The sequence below is a fragment of the Sylvia atricapilla genome, chromosome 12 (genome assembly GCF_009819655.1).
Source record: "Sylvia atricapilla isolate bSylAtr1 chromosome 12, bSylAtr1.pri, whole genome shotgun sequence".
NCBI classification, from domain to species: Eukaryota; Metazoa; Chordata; class Aves; order Passeriformes; family Sylviidae; genus Sylvia; species Sylvia atricapilla.
The window spans coordinates 4,775,209-4,794,226 of record NC_089151.1 but is presented as its reverse complement, the minus strand read 5'-3'; the positions used below and the strand labels follow the sequence as shown (position 1 = coordinate 4,794,226).

The 19,018-nt window shown below is 41.1% G+C and overlaps 2 protein-coding genes across 2 annotated transcripts in view; one reads left to right on the top strand and one right to left on the bottom strand.

Moving 5' to 3' along the window:
- PLCG2 (phospholipase C gamma 2) overlaps positions 1–9,959 on the top strand; it is a 52,016-nt gene extending 42,057 nt beyond the window's left edge. Inside the window, exons 27-32 of the mRNA XM_066327542.1 lie at positions 240–385; positions 1,390–1,504; positions 2,433–2,600; positions 2,960–3,048; positions 6,452–6,636; positions 7,417–9,959. Coding sequence (XP_066183639.1) covers positions 240–385; positions 1,390–1,504; positions 2,433–2,600; positions 2,960–3,048; positions 6,452–6,636; positions 7,417–7,459 — 746 coding nt within the window. The 3' untranslated portion in view covers positions 7,460–9,959. The remainder of the gene's footprint in view (positions 1–239; positions 386–1,389; positions 1,505–2,432; positions 2,601–2,959; positions 3,049–6,451; positions 6,637–7,416) is intronic.
- Positions 9,960–14,265: 4,306 nt separating this feature from the next.
- On the bottom strand, positions 14,266–17,045 carry SDR42E1 (short chain dehydrogenase/reductase family 42E, member 1). The gene is made up of 3 exons (XM_066327541.1): positions 17,023–17,045; positions 16,726–16,827; positions 14,266–15,462 (listed from the first exon to the last, which is right to left on the bottom strand). Exons 2-3 carry the CDS (start codon positions 16,791–16,793, stop codon positions 14,355–14,357), a joined length of 1,176 nt encoding a protein of 391 aa, XP_066183638.1. The 5' UTR covers positions 16,794–16,827; positions 17,023–17,045; the 3' UTR covers positions 14,266–14,354.
- Between the last annotated feature and the right edge of the window lie 1,973 nt (positions 17,046–19,018).

Below are 19,018 nucleotides of genomic sequence, written 5' to 3'. Positions count from 1 at the left end.
CAGTGTGTGATACACTTCTAGGAGGCTAGGTGGGGATGGAGATGGGCTTTTTTGGGATTAGAACTGGTAAAAAATGGCCTGTCAGATTCAGTTACTGAAGGGACCGAGTCTCCCACCTTTGCAGCTCTTTCTGATGAAGTGGTGACCAGAAAGAATGGCAGAGAGGAGACATTAATCTGGTATTTCCTTAGCTTTATTCCAGGGGATCTTGTGTTGTGACTGTTTAACTCTCTCCCCAGATAAATACATGCAATTGAACCATGCCTTGTTTTCCCTGAATGGACGCACTGGCTACGTGCTGCAGCCAGAGAGCATGAGGAATGAGGAGTATGACCCAATGCCAAATGACTCCAAGAGGAAATTGCAGATGATTATGACAGTGAGGGTAAATCTCCTTTATAAATTGTTTTTTTGCAAGTCATAAATATCTATAAAAAACTAAAAATAAAGCTATTGTGTTTCAGAGCAAGATCTGACAGATTGTCAAAATACTGTTTTTAAATGTCAGTGTGTGTGAGAATAAAACTAACTTCACTGGTTCCTGAAATGAAATACATGTCTTTATCATGCTAATGAAGAATGTGCTATAGGACTGAAAACACAATCCTGGGATGATTTTGTGTAACTGTTAAAAAATACATCAAATTAACTAACCTGAATTTCCAGTCAAATGAGTTCTTAGTAGAAGGGCCCTATTGGAGATTGATTACCAGCAGACTAACTAGTTCACAGATTTTGAGTGTGAAAGATATTTATAATAAAATGTAGAAACTAAACAGAAAACCTAATAAGCTGATCCCCCACTTCATATTTAATACACTGTGACTTAATCTGAATGTCATTCTCCTTTTTCTTAAAGAGATGAGTTTATCATTGGAAAATGTTGCCATCTTGACTGGGTGCCAAACAGGGTTGAACTTGTTTCTGTTCTCAGTTGCTATGCAGTAAGACAGGTTCTTTAAAATAATGTTTTCTGAGCAAGAAGAAACACATTAATTTCTGTTCACTACAGTTTAAAGGTGAGGTAAACAGGGCCTGTGAATGCAAAGCAGAAATGTCTTGAAAGGAGTATGTAATAAACACAGAAGAAAGATAACGAAACTTGTGCTACAGGCCTGGCCTGGAGCTGCACACTGTGTGTAATGAATGTCAGCTACAGTGTCTTTTTTTTTTTTTCTTACAATGAAAATCATTGAGTTACCCTGACTATGGGAGGTATTGTTATTGGTGGCACAGCTAATACATGCAAACATATTCAAGAGAGAGAATGTGTGCTTTTCCCTGTTCTGGATTTTTCCCCCTCTAGTTCTGTAGGCTGCCTTCTGTTCAGCAGCAATGATGCCAAGTTTCCTTTGGGGAGGTGGTTGTAATTTACAGTTGCTTTTGCAGGTTTTAGGTGCTCGTCATCTTCCTAAACTTGGTAGAAGCATTGCCTGTCCCTTTGTAGAGGTTGAAATTTGTGGGGCTGAATATGATAACAACAAATTCAAGACAACAGTTGTGAGTGAGTATCTGTGGGTTTCCGTGTTGCAGAGATATGATTCTGCTTCCAGGTACTTAAATGAAGTGAGCAGAGGATGAACATTATAGGGGGAGTAAGTTATTATAGCTCTGGAGTCACAAAGGTTTGTTCCCTTACTTATCTTGAGGCCTGTTAATTTGAGAAACTTAGATGTATATTAAATTTAGAAAAAACAGTACTGTTATGGTTTGGGGGAAAAAAGTGCCATTTTGTTATATTGTTGCCCATGCATAAGTTTGTGTATTTGCATATTTTAAAAAATTACTGTCTTGAGAGTGCCTCCAACAGTGCTAGTCAGTTCCCAAAAGTCTGGCCCAAATGGGGAGTTGCTACTGTGAGCTCCAGACTATGTTTATTTAAACTGAAGCTCTAAGACTGGCACCCCCTTGGAGACAGCCTGGGTGTATAGGGCTGTAAAATAGTTTAACTTGAAAGGCATCAGAAGTTTGATCAAAACTTGTCCTGGGGGGTTCTGGGTAAGGAATGTGTTTGGTGTACATGAATTTAAGTGTGCTGAAAGGGGACAATATTTCAGCCACTTCATATTTCATCATTTAGTGTTTCTGGATGCAAGTGTTCCTCTGGTGAAAAACAGGCTTTGGTTCTGATTATCCAAACCAGTGAAACCAGTGGAAAATAAACACAGCATCAGAAGCAGAAGGTGCTTTGTGGCTCCACAGTACTGCAGAGAAGATGGTTATGATTTTAAACTTTCTGTGGGAAGTGACCAAGTCTTTAGAGAGCAAACTTCCTGGCTGTGTCACATATACTAAGTCTTGGTGTTCTGTACATAACTAGAAAAATTGGGCCAAGGTACATGACTTTTCCTAATGCTTTTCCTGCTTTCTCTTGGATATGGAGCACGAGGCTTATGAATATTGGAAATTAATTATTTTCCTTTTCATTACAGATGACAATGGCCTTAATCCAATTTGGGCACCTTATGCAGAACAAGTGAAATTTGAAATTTATGACCCAAATCTGGCGTTTCTGCGCTTTGTTGTTTATGAGGAGGATATGTTCAGTGATCCCAATTTCTTAGCACATGCCACTTTTCCCATCAAAGGAATCAAATCAGGTGAGATCAGTGGTATTAATGAGGTACTGTTGAGCATTGTTGTGCTCTGCTTTCCTTTCCTCTCTGATGCCAGATTCCCTCCTGCCTCGATTAAGCTCCTTCCTCTGGCTTTAGTTTTCAAGTTTTCTTCTGGCTTTAAATTTTTTTAAGTTTTAGTTTTTCATTTCATCTGACGTGAAATCAGGTTTCTCAATTTTGCCAGTCTTGCTGTTTTCTGCCATTGCCATAGTAGAGCCTGCTCTCAGCAGAGGAGCACTTGAGCACTGAAGAATGTTCAAAGTGTGCACCATTTCTGTGACTGCAAATTCCCCCTTGATGGAGTCTATAACTGCCCTTTGTTTTCCTTCCCCCTGCCCCAGGTTTTAGGTCAGTTCCTCTCAAGAATGGCTACAGTGAAGATATAGAGCTGGCCTCACTTCTGGTGCACTGTGAGATGCAACAAGTTCTGGTGAGAAGCACTCGGGTTTGTTGTGTGCACTTAACTGTGTCTGCTACCAGTTCTTTGTGGAAACCAGGAACTGAGGATTCAGTTTTCTGTTCTGTGTCTGACGTGGTCAGGCATTTCTTCTGCAGGTACTGGGGAAGACAAATAGAACAAATTGAGTTACTCTCCCTCTGGGTGGACAGATTACACGGTTGTTAAAAGAAATAATGCACAAACAAAGCCTCATTACCTCCAATAGTTTTTGCTGTAACAGCATGGTCGTTGTCTTTCGTTGTTAACTGACTGATGCCATGCAAAGCTAGCTAAAATCAGCTTTGGCTTCATAGATTAATTTTTTTAAAGGCCCTACATAAAAAGAAATCACTTCAGCAATAGAAGATAGTAATTTCTCCCAGTATTTCATTAAAATAAGCAACCCATCAAGCAGAAGACATATCTGATTCTTACAGAACTGCTAATCTGCTCCTTTTAAGCCTCTTTAAACACCTGCTTGAAATAGTAGTATTTTAAAACACATAGGGAAAAATAATGATGCTCATGAATCCAGGCATTAAAGCAGCTGATCTGTGAACAGTGTTTGTTGGTGTTCCAAGGGTGCTGCTGTATATGTTTATTTGTAGAATATTTCTTAGACTCTTTCTCAATAATATATTATGTAATTTAAATACACTTGTCATATGATGAAAGTTTAAAGATGCTTCTGGGAAGTGGCTGTTTCAGGGTGCTTTCCAGCACCCTTCTGATTCAGAGAGAAAAATAAAAAAAAGTTCAACTTCTTATTTGTAGTCTGTCAACCCTTTCAGGCCCACACTGCACTTCACCCCAGTTACATTATTTTTCTGATTGAAACATCAACTTCTGTGAACTCTTAAGTCATTATGTCTCTGGAGGGATTTGTGCCTGCAGTTGCATACACTGAACTGGAAATTTCTGAATTCAGTCACACTGTTCTTCCCAAAGGAGTGGAAACCTTTTTCAGACATCCTTTGTGGAGGTTTTTATGAAGTCACCTTATAACACCTGATGTAAAATGACAGTGTGTGCAATGACAATGTTCGAAAGCTGTGGCAGGTTCCTATAAATTCCTTCTGTGGGCCAGGCAGCAGTTCTGAGAGCAGGAGAGGATTAGAAGCTGAGACCAGGGATGTGTGTGTGAAGAGGAGACCTATGTCCTTTCTAGATAACTTCTAAATTGTTCATATTTCATGGATTCAAGTTTCAAAGGGGAGGCCTGCTGGTAAAGACCAGGTAAACTGCTGGTTTTGGGCTTGCTGCCTTTGAGAAAACTGACAAAGTCATCATTGCCTAATGCTGAGCATGGACATCACTTGTGGATACATTGCAAATCCCTCCTGCCCTGGTTTCTCTTCAGGAATCCAGATCATTATCTGCTTGGGGCAGGAGCAGCTCTCAAAGTGTTGTTCATAGCAGCAGTCTGTCTCTCAATCTGTCAGCACTGACTCCTTTGACAGTAGCACATTTCACACTCTAGAATCCCCTTCTGCCTGTTAAGCCAAGTAAAGATGCAGCTCAGCTTGGTGTTTTTACAATGCCTGGTGATAATGCAGTGGCAGCACAACTTCCAAAAACTTCCTTTTGTTTGGCAGCCTGCAACAAATCCAGACTCACCACAGTTGTCAACTCCAGAACTTTTGCCAGATCATTCAAGGAGCATCAGAAAAGATCAAGGCTGCCTCTGTCCCTCTGCTTCTTTTTAAACAGTGATGACCTTCCATAAAAGAATATAATTTAATAACAGACCTGTTTATATACAGAGTCCATCTGCATGTGCTTGGAGATGAAATACAAAATTAAAATGAGGAATTACAGATGGCTGTGGAATTTTTTAGGAATAGTAAAGCAAAAATATTGTAGACATAAGCATGCACATTTGTGAATTACTATGTGAAGCCTTACGTAGTTCCTGTACAACTTAAACAGGTTTTTTGATATTGCAGGAATTGTACTATACTGAGGTGGTTGTTGCACTTAAAAGCATGTCTAAATTGCTTGAAAATTGATCACTTCCTTTAGAAAGTGCATGTATTTCTTCAGCTTTTTCTGACTACAGTCAACCTCAATGGTGTATATATGTTCTTGACTTAAAGATTGAAGTGGACACCTTAAAATGCAATTTAAGCTGTACCTTTGTGGAAACATTCATTTACGAGAACTAACAGTGGTACATATGCATCTTGATGGTTACACCTGCAAATTGATAATTAGCAGTCTGCATTTCCTTTATGATTTGGGAATACAAAGTTTCCTGCCCCTTTACAAACAAAAATTAAATAAATTACTCTTTAAATAGTAATCAGCAGCGTAGCACTGAGGCTGTTTCAGTTGCTCCAACCCATGCCTGCATAGGAATGTGTTTCAGGAGGAAAAAAGGTTTAGGAAAGGATCTTCTTGCTGTAACTGAAACCCCTTGGGTATGTTCCTAAGCTATCAGTTTTCCTAGATCTGAACTGAATTCAGAAAGAGGCATTCTTATTAGTATGCTGCCTCTGAAAATGTTTGGATTTATTACATTTATTGATTGCATGTCATTTCTTGTAGAAGGAGTATCTTGTTTTGCTGCTGATGTGAAAATTAAGACTTCAGTTCCGCCAGTTCTATTCCCCACTAGTAACTCTATAAAGAGGCAGCTTTGGCATCCAAAGTTTTGAAGTATTAAAATAATTTCAAGTCCTAAAGGGAATGATGATGATTGTTTATGGCTGTGGAATATTTTGAGACCTTCTACTGTGGGCCACAGTAGAAACTCAGACCTACTCAGTTCCTTTGCAAGTACTGAATTGCCATAGTTACACAGAAATAGAGGATCTGTCCTTCTTTCTTGATCACCTGAGTATTTGCTGCTGTAAAGGGTCCTATTGACCAGTCAGTATTGTGACCTTTACTCTGCATTTCAATAGAAAATCCCCAGAACTGTCACTTTGTCACATGATGCCCAAATATGATGGAAGAGCCAAAACCTAAACATTGTAAAAATGTATTTTTAATAATATTACAATCTAATAAGCCATCATGATAGACTATTTTCTGTTCTTTCCTCAACTAGACTATTAGGGAAAAATATTCCAGTGGCAGTGTTTAGATACACGGATTTTGTGACCTGTGCTAGAATGTCCCTGATGCCCCTGTCAGAGGGTATGGCTAGTCATACTGTGAAGCTGAGGGGTTTCTTAGTGCTTTCTAAGTTAGTTTGTTTCCAGAAACATTCTATCAAACTAACTTTATAAAACGTTCTATGCAGTTACCAAAACGTGGTTAGGAAAACAAAGTCATCCCCCAAACTCTGTCGATTCTGTGTCATTTTGGGAAAATGGGAAATGTTTTTGGGAAATGTATTTTTGGGAAAACGTTTTACAAAATTACCTTGATTTCCAATGTTCCTTTGAAGGAAAGTGAAGAAGAGCTTTATTCCTCGTGTCGGCAGCTTCGGAAGCGCCAGGAGGAGCTGAACACCCAGCTGTTCCTCTATGACACCCACATGAACCTGAGGAACCCCAACAGGGATGCCATTCTGAAAGAATTCAGTGTCAATGAGCACAAACTACAGATTTATCAAGAGACTTGCAACCGCAGGTGGGTTGATGGTCCTTCTCCCTTCCAAGGCAGCGCTGTGTAGAGAGGATTTATGGTAAGGGAATCTCAGACATCTCAAAGGGAGCATTTAAAGAGTGCTGAGGGTAGAATGAGCTCATCTGGAATGAGGAAGGGCTGTAGAGAAGCCAAGCTGGGTCTCAAGCCACTAGAGGCCAGCAGAAGCTGAGGAATGTGTGCTCAGCGAAATCTCAGTTGCAAGTGATCACAGTGACACTTGTAATCCTGTCAGGTTTTGTATCCCTCTCTGCTGCTTTCCTGGAGGAAAGCCTGGAAGTATATAGAGACAAATAAATAAACCTCTTCACTCTTGCTACACTATCAGAGTTATGTCCCTGGAAATGTCATGCACATATGAGATATGTGGAAAGAGATACACAGACCACAAAAGATAAAACCAGTATTGAGTTGTAACAGCACAGCATTGTCAGTTCAGTGTCAGTGCATTCTCCAGAGCTCAGGGGAAGGTTCCTATTCCTTTGCTGCCACCTTTGGGCTGGGTATGAGGAAGATAGAGGGAGGCTTCATGCACTCAAGAGTTTGAGTAGATCTCAAGACTTTAAATATTCTTGCCCTTTTTAATGTGTGCTGAACAGCTGCATGAATCACTTGTTTACTCCCATTTATTGAGGGAAAAAAATTGCAGTGCTCATTGCTGATTCATTACTTGCCATTGGTATCCAAGTACATTGAATTTGGTAGACTGTTTTCCTCTGACAAATTCCTATTAGGCTTGACTTTTTCCTTTTCTTTTCCCTTAAGATTAAAGGAGAAGAAAGTCAGTAACAGCAAATTCTACTCTTAGAGCCCATCATTCTTTGATGTCTGGTTTATGGTGCAATTCAGGAAGAGGTGAATTTATCCTGGTCATCCCTACCCAGTGACGGTCTCATCAGATGGAATGACGAGAAGAAGAGCAGGAAGAGGAAATCTGGATTTCCTTTATAATTTCTTCTTCTAAGAAAAGCTGTTTTAATACCTAGTAATTTATATTCTGTACAAAGCATACCCTCTGTGCAGGCCAGAACTTCTGTGTATTCAAGATTTTTAAAACTTGAGGATGTGTAGTTGGATGGACCTCACTTCTCATTATCAATCACTGAAGTACAAATCATCTCCTGTATGTGGTTACACAGGCTGTAGATAAGACAGTCACAACAATTTGCATGCATGGAATCACACCACTTTTAACAAGCTGGCTCCTCAAGATTAACTAGTAGTAAGCTTTTAATTTATTAAATGCTGTAAAAGCACTTCTGCACCAGCACTGTCATGTTATGTATGTTACAGTCCTCGAGACAGCAGATTGTGCTGCTGATACTGTATAAAATATTTTGGGCAGCTATTGTCTCTTATGAAAAGTTTTCTGTTACATTTTCGAGAACAAGATTTGTTAATTTTGTTGAAAGCAAATACCCTCTGGGACTGTAGTTGTGTTTTTCCTGTTGAACTCTCTTTAAAGGTTTAAGAAAGGAGCAATGTGTGAACCTCTATTCATAGCCCCTGTGAACTTCTGTTCACAGCCTCGAGGCACTGGAAGGAAAAGATATACAGTAGGAGATATCTGTTTGTTTGCAGAAAGGGAAGGTATTTAAAATTCTGGGAAGCACTTACTTTTGTACAGTATCATTTCTGCAAATCCTTTCAGCTGCTAATGTGCTTAGAAATGAATTTTTAAATGAACTGTCAATTTTTAATCTTGCAATCCTATGTAGACGATAGTCAAATGATAGTGTGCTGTAAATGTAGATTGTTTTCCCAAAATGTAACTAATCCAAGAATTATAGTGTGCACAAATATAGAGGTACATCCTTCTGGTGCCTTTAATCAAATCAAGAACATGAGGCTGCAGATGAGAATACTTATTAGATTAGCAAGTGTATTTTTCTGCCAGAGCAGAACTAAAGGCCTTCGATGGAATATTTAACAGCAGTTGTCATAATTTGTGTATGTGTTGGTCCTTTGTGCTAGTGCTGGCATTGTCACCATCAAATTCCTGGTTGTCTTACCTCTACACGGGATGAGTTTTGCTATCCATATTCCCAAATTCAACATTCAGATGTGTGCAGAGGAGTTCAGTTTTCGGAGTGACTGCCTGAGGCACAAAATGCTGCTTCCGCAGAGTTGTACTTCTGATCACAAAGGACTTGCACAGAGATTTGGGATTCATGGCCTGTTGCAGCTGCCTCAGCAGTTCTCAATTTCTCTTGCTCCCCACGCTGAGACTTCTGTTGTTTCAAGAGGCGCTTAATTGATGCCATTGTGCATTCACAGATGATGGTTTGAGGATCCCCCTTGAGGTTTTAGCTATTCTGTAAAGACAGTCTTGTCTCAGAGATGAAAGTGTTATAATAGTGTATCCCACAATGGGGTGGCATTTGTAAATTTTTTATTATAAAGAAATTAATTACTAATCACCCAACTGAAAACCAGAGAAAAGTTAAAGGCAATTCTCTGCTTTTCATCCTCCTTCCTGAAATATCTTCAGTACCCAGCTGTGATTGACCTGTTCAAGGATTAGATGCGTGTCAACCCTGCTCAAACAAAGGAAAAAAAAAAAATCATATCAACTGTGGATTTGGGAGGTGGAGCTATAACCTAGAGCTGTACAGAGCTGGTTTTATCTTCATTATTCAGGTTTGGATTGTTCTGCCTGGCAGAATTCTTTTTAAGCTAAGTTCCAGAGCAGACCCCACCAAACTGTCCATTTGTCCTGGCTTCTTCCAGTGGTGTGTATATTCCTGACACAGCACAGCCACTGTGTGATGGACACAGGTGTAAGTCTCCCATGCTGCTCTTGTGCAAATATTTAAGAATTGGCTCATTTTGTACTCTTTTGAAAAGTCCTGTGCACATTCTCCACTCACACATAGTGTCAGGAGTTATAAGAGGCACTCCATCAGTATTTATGCAAATGCATTTTGTTTTACAATATGACTTCTCCCCAGACTATGATACACTGTGTAGAATGAAAATCCTGCAGTGACTCTTCTGCTGACTTGCAAATGGTGGGCAAGGCTATACTCTAACTCTTCTCTTGGTTTTTGCATTCTGTGTTTTATCTCCAATACCTCACCTCTCAGTTCTTCCTTGGGGCAGACTCTGTAGCAATTTTATCACAGTTGTAACTGTTTGAGTATGAAAGTAGGTTTGAATGTGTGTGCTAATTTTTTTAATCCAGGAAGGAAAAAAATTACGAATTTTTGAAGTTAACAATTGTTATATTGTTATATTCTTACAGAAAGTGTTTTAACTCATTGAAATAACTTATTTTAATAAATAATTTTTGATGTCTCATCATTGATGTGAATGATGCCAAGTGCTTCTTTGTTTAAGCATTGCTTGTTGAATTTCATGACTTTTGGCAGTCATTTGAAGCAGTGAGTTCTTACTGAAAAGTGATCTGCTGCTGCGGTGTGGTGTGCTCTGCTAGAGGTTGGCAGAAGGGCATTTCTGTGTTTTTAAGATGAACTGACTTAATGATTGTTTCAGTAGACATGGTTATGATTGCACTTCCTCTGGCTCCAAACACATGAGGCAGAAGGAAAAGGTCAAAGATTGAGTTTAACTTGTGACTCCAAACCAACCTTTTCCAGTGAGAGGCAGGTGCAAACGCCAGCCCCAGTGAGAATCAGATTTGTGTGAGCTTGAACAATAAAATCTGAGCAAGGCAAAGATTAAATTTGTGGTAATTTGGAAGAACAGTAATATTGATGTTTACAAAAAAAATTCATCAGAACACTTTCTGCCTGTGAGGTTTCTGCAGAACACTTTCTGCACAGGGAGACTGCTGCTGGGTGAATGCACTCTGTCTTTATGTGGTGACTTTTTTAATTGTTGGGAGTCTTGGGAACAAGTTTTTTCTCATCTTTTGATCAAAATTACATACTTATTGAACATGAATCCATATGAGGTGTCTGCACCCTAATTCTAGAAGGTCATTAAATCATCCAAACCACCTTGGTGAGTATTGGTATGCATGAGTTCTGTAGTCCAAAAATTTACTACGTTTAGGTTTTATTGCCTGTATTGTCACTTTTTTCCACTCCAACATATCTATGTATTTCTCTGTTGAAGGGATTTTGTTAGTTTTGCAGTTCTTTAACCTTGGAGATGGTGAGATCTGTGAGCTCTGTACCTGACACTAGCTTTGAATCCTCCAAACTAGTTGAAAAAATCTGAATGTGGTGTGGAAGCTGAAGTGCAGTGGCTGAGTTCTGCTACAGTCATGTGTCAGCATTTTTAACTGCAGTCCAGCTAGCTGGCTTTCCTCCAGACTGAAATTCCCTTTATATCATGAGAAACACAAGTTAAATATAATGAAAATTAACCTTCAGAATCAGTTTAGAGATGAATTTATCTTCTGATCCATAACAGCATTTATAAACATGCTCAGCTGTTAGTTTTAAAAGAATTTAAATTAAATTAAAAGCAGTTTAATTCATTGCTAGTCTACATTTTTAGTTGTTACTCCAGCAAAACGGGGAATTGTGAGCTTGACCAAAGTAAAGGAGTAGATCCCCCAACTACAACTTGTGTACTCCTGAATTGCAGTTTAATCCCCAGATTCACACAATTTGTGTAAATTAGCAGCATTCTGGACCCTTTTCTCTGAAGAGCCCATAGTGAATTATTAAATATGCCACTATACTTTGGAAGGTATGTGGGAATCAGTAATAAATAGAAACAAAGGGATGTTTTGGTTGGGTCCCTTAGGAGGAGGGCCTATAAAAATCTGGTTTGATTAAACATCTGAAATAAATACTATTTATATACAATAAATACACATAAGAAATATAAGTTTTCTTATATTTATATCTAGCAAACTTGTACCTTGAGATGCTGTGTCTGAGGTTAAGTAGCTGACCAAGTAAACTTAAACTATTCACTTTAAAGATCAGCATCAGTCTTTATAGTGAGGCACCTATCAGTTGTTCACTGATTTTGAGGACTAGGAAAAATTGAATCTGAGCTATATTTTCATTTTTCTCTTTCAGTTTTTAGGTGCATTTCTGGTTAATCAGTTTCAGGAATTCAGGAAAACGGGCAAGAAATTAACACACTCGAATTAATTACCCTAATTTACCCAGATATACACAAGGAGTAATGACAAAGAACAGGAAAAAGGAGAGAGAATTCTCATTTTAAAACAGTTCAAATAGAGCAGCTGTGACTGTCTTTGCAGGGATGGAATTTTCAAGCAGTTTTAGAGTATCAGCCACAGACTGCCTGTTTTCTTTTTGGAAAGAGTAAGTGTATCCTTCACTTCTGCTGTGGTCAGGACTTTGATTTTGTAATAGATGGAGCTAATTGAGATGGAATTAATGAATCCCCAGTGCACTGATGATGGCTCTGGGGTGTGTCCCCACAATAATCCCGTGTGCTGGAGCACACTCCTGGGCCATTAGGACGAAACAGTGCCTCCTGCTCTGTTATCTGAGAGTTCTGTCCTTGACTCCAGGCAGATGAAAAGCTTCACGTGTTGAGCTCAGCTTCTGCAGGACTTCTGGTATTTGGGGTTTTGTTGGGCTATTTTTGTCTTGTCAGGAGCTGCCGCTGCTGCTGTACCTCAAAAGCTGTGCAGGGCCTGAAGCTCAGCTGGTACTGACAGTGTGGATTTAGGATTCATGGCTTAAGGACCCTTCCATAGGTGTTTTTCACTAGCCCTGCTGTTGAGATAATTACAAAAAGCAGTAGCTGAGTTTTGCTAAAAGATTACAAGTAACAGAAAATTCCTCTGGGGCACAGGAGTTCAGTTCCCTATATTAAAAACAATTTTTTTTACAAGACTTGGCACGAAATACCAATGCTGTTTCTGTGCAACAGGCTTGTGCAATTTCTTCTACATTTTGGTTTTGTCTTCTGCTGGCATTAGAATTTTTTAATCTATTTCTGATAACACTGTGTCAAAGCCAGAGAACTTAAAGGGGAAAAGAACAAAGTGCTTTCCACTTGAAAAAACAGAGCTGTTGGAAAGAGAGCATCGGCCCAGTGCTTTCATGAGGTCATGAATGTCTTTTTTCTGTTTTATTAAAAAGAAGATTTCTTTCTGCAGATGATGTTGTATATTAATGACTCCTGGAGAGTCGCCCCTGTGCCATCAGCGCTCAGTTGGAGGCACATAAGCTCTTTATAAGAAGGTGCAACACTCCTGCCACACAAACAGCTTATTTTTTATTAAGGGAAAAAAAGTGAGTTCTCTCTTGAGCTGTCCCTCAAGCTAAGTATTAAATTTAGTTTCTTTCATGGTGTATTTACTGGTAGGGGAATGAGGGAGAAAAGTCAGATTTCAAGCATAAAAAAAAAAAAAAAAAAAGTTACCAATAGTGTGGGCTGGGTTCTTTTAAGGTGAATTTTATCAGGAAGATAACAGTCAAAAAATAATGCTGTTTGCAGTCACCATGAGCTACAAAAACCTGCATCTTCTAAGTAGGGGTGGCTGTGGATTTCTAGCTTGGTTCCTCTATTTAGGCCCTCTTGTTTTCTGAGAATCCTTTTAACAGTGCAATGGAACTGCTCTGCTTCTTATTCATTACTTCCCCATTTCAGAGTTCAACAGAAGTATCTGGAAGTTACTAATAATTTAAGAGCTGTGTAGCTTCAGCCATTAAAATGGAAAGACTAAAGAGAAGTTTTAAATTCTTGAAGGATTCTGCTTTTATCAAGGAGTACAGAAGCTGCAGTGCTGATGAGTTAAGGGAAAACAACTTTGTGTTTAACATTTGAGGTGAAGTTTCTCAGTTTCTATATTAAATTGACAGAGGGAATTGCGTGGGACAGCAGTGACCTGTACTTCTAGTCTGGTCTTCTAATTTTAAAATTCCACGAAATTATGAGTTCCCTTGTAGTGTGTGTTTATCTTCCTATCACAAAGCTGAAATTCTATTCAGATGGTGTCAGGTGTTAAAGAAATATTAATAAAGGCTAGAAGTGTTTTATAAATACTGGAACGTGAATACAATCACTCACCAATGTCTTTGATGAATTATTTGTTTAACCATTTGATAATGCTGGGAAAAACCATAGGCTTTATTTATGAATGCACTTCAGCTGGCTCATTCATTTTAAACAGGCATATTTTACTGTCAGAAAAATCTACAAATCTGTGGTGCTTCAAGCACTTTGCTGTAATTTAGATTAAGCACGGTGCATTTCCAGAAATGTCATTAGATACCAGAGTTAACTGAGGAAAGCAAACCAGAATGTAAAAACCCCATTTGTTTATTGTCTAGCAGTTTATCAGTTAATCTTGGTTAGGCATATATACATCCAAGCTGGGAAGCAGAACTGGGGTTTGGAATGTGATCAAAGAATAAGTTTATTCTCCTCTGGATCATGTAACACAAACTCTTCAGGAATGAAGGGCAGGGATCAGGAGTCTAATCCCATCAGGGAGGAAGAGTCAGCCTAAGGACATTTGTTCCATTCTCTGTATTGTGCTGTTGTACCTTAGAATAAAATGCTGTTTGCAGTAATACTGAGCTTCATCTTGTTAGTGATCTGATCAGTTTTACTTTGAAGAGAAAGTATATATAAAAAATTACACCTTTTTACTTAGCAGTTCTGTTCCTTGGGGATAAAGCTGTTATTTACCTCAATCACACAAGTATGTATTTTTTTTAAAATCTTTTATTACATGTCTGTCAAAACCAAAAGTAAGCAGAGAACATAACTAAATTCTGTCCTCAGCATCTCATCTTTCAGAGTGAAAATGTCACTGCAGATGGAAACCAGGAGACCAGCACAGCAATCAGCACCACAAGCAGTCCTCCATCCCGAACCAGGCGCATCATGGTGTAATTTCTTGGCTTTGGTCCACATCCCTGGGATCTAAACCACTCCACCACTTCATCCAGGCTGTACTTCTGGGGCTCGTAGCCCAGCTCCCTCCTGGCCTTCTCCATGCTGAAATAATGTGTGACCCCAGTTTTGTAAACCTCCGTGCGAGTGAGGAGGGGCTGGAAGTTATAAACACGCCCTACAAGGAAATGAACTAGTTCAGTAAGGAATGCAAAAAAATAGACAAGGGAGAGGGGAAGGCGCAGGCTTGGGAACTTGTAACCCAAACCTTCCACGAGCGGTCGGAAAAATTCAAAGTTGTTTACAGGCCTGCCATCAGAAATAAAATAGGCCTGGCCTGCAGCAACGTGCTGCTTGCTGGCTCTGAGGGCCTCAGAGGCGAGGACGTGAGCCTGGACCAGGTTGTCCACGTGTACGAACTCTACCAGGCTCAGAGGGTCTCCATACACAAATTTAAACAGGCCCCTTTCAATGTAGCTGACTATTCTGGGGAGGTGTCTCTGCTCCCCAGGCCCGTAGATCCCTGCTGGGCGGAGAGCACAGGTCCTTAGCACACCTCTCCCATTTCCCAGCTCAGCACCGTTTGCCTCCAGCACCTTCATTTCAGCCAAGGATTTGGTTCGGGAGTAGTGATCAGGGTGAAGGTGCAGAGGGAGGTAAGGCAGAGACTCATCCCCATTTTCTATAATCTGGCCTCCAAATATCACGTTGTAGGTACTTGTATAAACCAGGCTCGACACTCCCCTGCTCCTGCAGGCCTGGATGACATTTTCTGTTCCTTTCACATTAACATCCTCTATGAGTTTTCGGTTCAGCTGCTCCCTGCCGGACATTCCGTAGGAAGCGATATGGAATACGCAGATCACGTCTCTGAGAGCTTCTTCCACTTCAGACAGGTGGCAGATATCCCCCTGCACAAACTTCATCCCCTCTGGCACAGTTTGAAGTGGCTTCACGACATCAAAGAGGATCACGTCGACTCCCTTTTGATATATGGCACAACCTAAACTGAAACATGACAGGAACAGTACATTAGGATACAGCACTGAGGTGCATGAAACATCTCACCTGGAAGGGAGAGAAGACTATTAGCTGTTTTAATGCAGATTATTTTTCTGATGGGAGTCTTTTAAATACTCAGCTCCCTATTACAGAGAAGATTCACCTGTGATAGTTTAGGTACTGAACTGATTTCTTACACTCCACCAACACTTGGAGAAAAAAAAATGAGAAGAAAGAGGCAGAACTGCTGTAAATGAAAATTCTGAAGAGAAATAACTGAAGTTCTGCCCCCTTCAGATCAGCAACAGCAACTTTCAGATGTACAACTATTGCCAAATATTACAAAGGAAAAAAAACCAGCAAAAAAGCAGCTTTACTACCTTTATCTTCCTGCTTTTGTGCCATCCCAGTTCTGTCAAAACAACAGGCTGGTCTTCGCTGTTGTGTTTGAAATTTATGGAGAAGAGGAGTGGGAGAGGCTTCTAAGCTGCTATGAATACTTTGCCACATGTCTACGTTTTACTCCAACTCACAGGTATTGACACAAAGTACAACTCTGGTGTTTCTCTTCCAATTTCCTGAATTTTTGTATTTCTATTGTACTTTAAGGGCATGTGAGTAGAGGGAAAAGCCAAGCAGAAGTCAGGCTTCTTCTGAGATTTTTTTTTTCCTTCCCGAGTCGAAATTTACTTTGTTTTCTGGTCCTGACTGTGATCTCTCTCCCCTCTTTGAGCAGTTACAGCCTAGGGCTCAAAATAGGATTTTTCCTGTACATGGCCTGCAGAGGCCATGTAAAGCTCCAGCACGGGAAAATGGGATTTCACTGAAATGTTCACCTTATTAACCACTCTAATCCTAAACCATCACTGTTCATGAAAATAATATATTCCTGAGAGTTCAGCTGGAATTGTTAACCTTTAGAGCTAAGCACACGTGTAACTATTTGCAGGTCAAAAGCAAAAAATGTGTGTACAAGTGTAGGCTTGTCCTTCCGAGAGGGCTGGCGATGGTGACCCCAGCCCTGTCCAGAGGTGAGCACACAGGGAAATGTCTGCGAGGCTGATTTTTGGGCACGGGGTAACAGCGTTACTTCCAGCCTCTAAAACAGAGTGAGTGGGTTTGTTCAAAGCTGAGACCCCAGAGGATGGGATCGGCTGGATCAGGTGTCGCAGGCCCGCAGGTCTCCCTTTTACCGAGGGGTTTTGCTGTCTCCCCATGAGCAGCCTCTCCCATGTATTCCTGTACGTAATAACTATTTCATGCACTAACCGGAAGCCAAAATAACCTCCTCCTCCAGTAATGAGCACTCTTTCCTTGGCAGCGTCTCCTTCTTCCATCCTCTCTCCTCCCGCACTGTGCGCTGGAACTGACCTACAAAACACAGGGCGAGCACACACATTAAAACCAACCCGCCTTTCCCGTCCTTGTTCACTGATCTCCAGGCTTTCGCTGCAGCCCTCGGCTCCGCCGGGGAGGCAGGAGAGCGGAGATTCGGGACGGCTCCAAAGGGAAGCCGGAGCAGGGAGCGCTGCGCTGGAGCCGTGTCCGCCCGGGGTCTCCTCTTACCTGCGGCGGTGCCGGGGTTCCCTGCCCGGTTCCCTGCCCGGTTTCCCTGCGGTTTCCTGCCCGTTTCCCTGCCCGGTTCCCTGCCTGTCCCTGCCGGTTTCCCTGCCTGTCCCTGCCCGGTTTCCCTGCCTGTCCCTGCCCGGTTTCCCTGCGGTTCCTTGCCCGGTCCCCTGCGGTTCCCTGCCTCTCCCTGCCCGGTTCCCGGGGCGGTGCCGATCCCGGCAAATGGAGCCGGGCGGGGCCGGGGCAGCCCGAGCTCAGCCCGAGATGGCGGCGGTGACACCCGGGCGGTGACACCCCGGCGGTGACACCCCGGCGGGGACACCCGTGAGGTGACACCCCGGCGGTGGTGGCCCTGGCAGCCCGCCGTGTGTGCGGTGATGTGCCCGAGGGTGATGCCGGTGCCCGCCGCTCGCAGCCTGAGCGCTCGGAGATGGGGACTCCCGGATCACGGTGAAAGCGGAGCCTTTCCCGATGTTTGTACCGCAGCTCAAAGAAATTGCGTTTGAACGGAACATTGAAGGAGCACAGAATATCTGAGGCTGGAAGGATAGTGCCCTGTTGAATGTTGAACCCCTGCACAAAGCAGGTTCGGCCAGAGGGGTTCCGTGGGTTTGTGTTGGCGTTGAATATCTCCAAGGATATTCAATCTCCTTCAAACTCCATGTTCAGCCACTTTCTCCTCATAACTCCGGAGCTTTGTGCTGTCTGAACAGTGACCTCACGCTGTTGTTGTGTGAGCAAATCCCTCTGTTTGAACAGGCTGCTGTGAACCCGGGGTGACGCTTGTCCCCTGGACTTTGTGATGTGTCCGTGCAGGACAATTTGCAGGGCTGAGACCCCTCTCTGTCCCTTCTGCTTTATCTTGTCCTCTGCCTGGGGTGTCATCTACAGAGAGTGAATTGTGTCAGGTTCTCTCATCATTATGGATATTGTGATTATAATAAGGCTGTGGTTTAGATACTGTAAAGATGTTGCTCTTAAGCCACTATCAGCTTTATTTCTCATTATAGTGAGCTGTCCTTTTTGGCTTCAGGGAATAGTGAGGAACATTAATTCTTTCAAAATGACATCTGTGAAAGCTGTGAGTAAATAATCGTCCTCACTTTACATTGACAGATCAGTGTTAAGACCTGACACTCTCAGATGTCAGTTTTGCACTACCCATTTATTACTGGTTTTTCTTTTCCTGTGAGACTCTGCTTTTCCTGGGCTTTCTGAATGTATCATAAATTCTGTTTTGCTATCATATGAATGGATCTGCAGGTTTATTTTATACATAAAAGAATGTTAGGCCTGAGACTTTGTCTTTCTTTAAAAAAACCCATATAAACCCTACTTTTCCCTTTAAAGATCCAGGCTTTTTGGAGCATGCCTTGCATGTATCTCAGCATGCAGAGAATGAGACTATGCTACAGCAACTTGAAGAGATTGCACTGATACCTTGAATTGCACATTAGGGCAAGATGTGTCAGGATAGAAGGATTTGCAGTGTAACTGAGAGTTATCTGCAATGAGCCTGAAATGGGCTGCAAAGGAATCCTTAAATCAGCTAAATAAGCAGCTGCTGTAAATAGTGCAAGTTAGAAAGAATAAGTAATGAAATAATTAATTATTCTTTCATAGTATGTTAGTTCATCTGGTTCCCTTTGCAATTGAAAATACTTAGCTAGTAAAATTACTTTTGTCATCAAAACACAAAGCGTGCCAGCAGTACTATTTCAGGAAGCAGGGAAATATTTCATCTGGGAAAATAAACCTTAGCTTACATTTTCTTACTATTTGATTGATTTCTTTTAGGTATTACTTAATTGTGGGTTTTTTTGTTGGTTTTTTTTTTTTTCATTGAACAATGCAATGAGAGAAGAGAACAAGATTTAACACAAGGTAGGACCAACCATGTTTATGGCCTTATTAAATCATGTGAAACCAGTTGATTAAAACAGTACTAAAGAGGTGAAAACAGAACATATGAGGGAAATTAGAATTGTAATGT

What these genes read in the sequence shown, in the direction of transcription:
- SDR42E1 (XM_066327541.1), bottom strand. Translation starts at nt 16,793, where the DNA reads ATGGAAGAAGGAGACGCTGCCAAGGAAAGAGTGCTCATTACTGGAGGA. An exon ending in GGAGGTTATTTTGGCTTCCG is followed by an intron (nt 15,463 to 16,725) that starts GTTAGTGCATGA and finishes GTCATGTTTCAG; the next exon opens with TTTAGGTTGTGCCATATATC.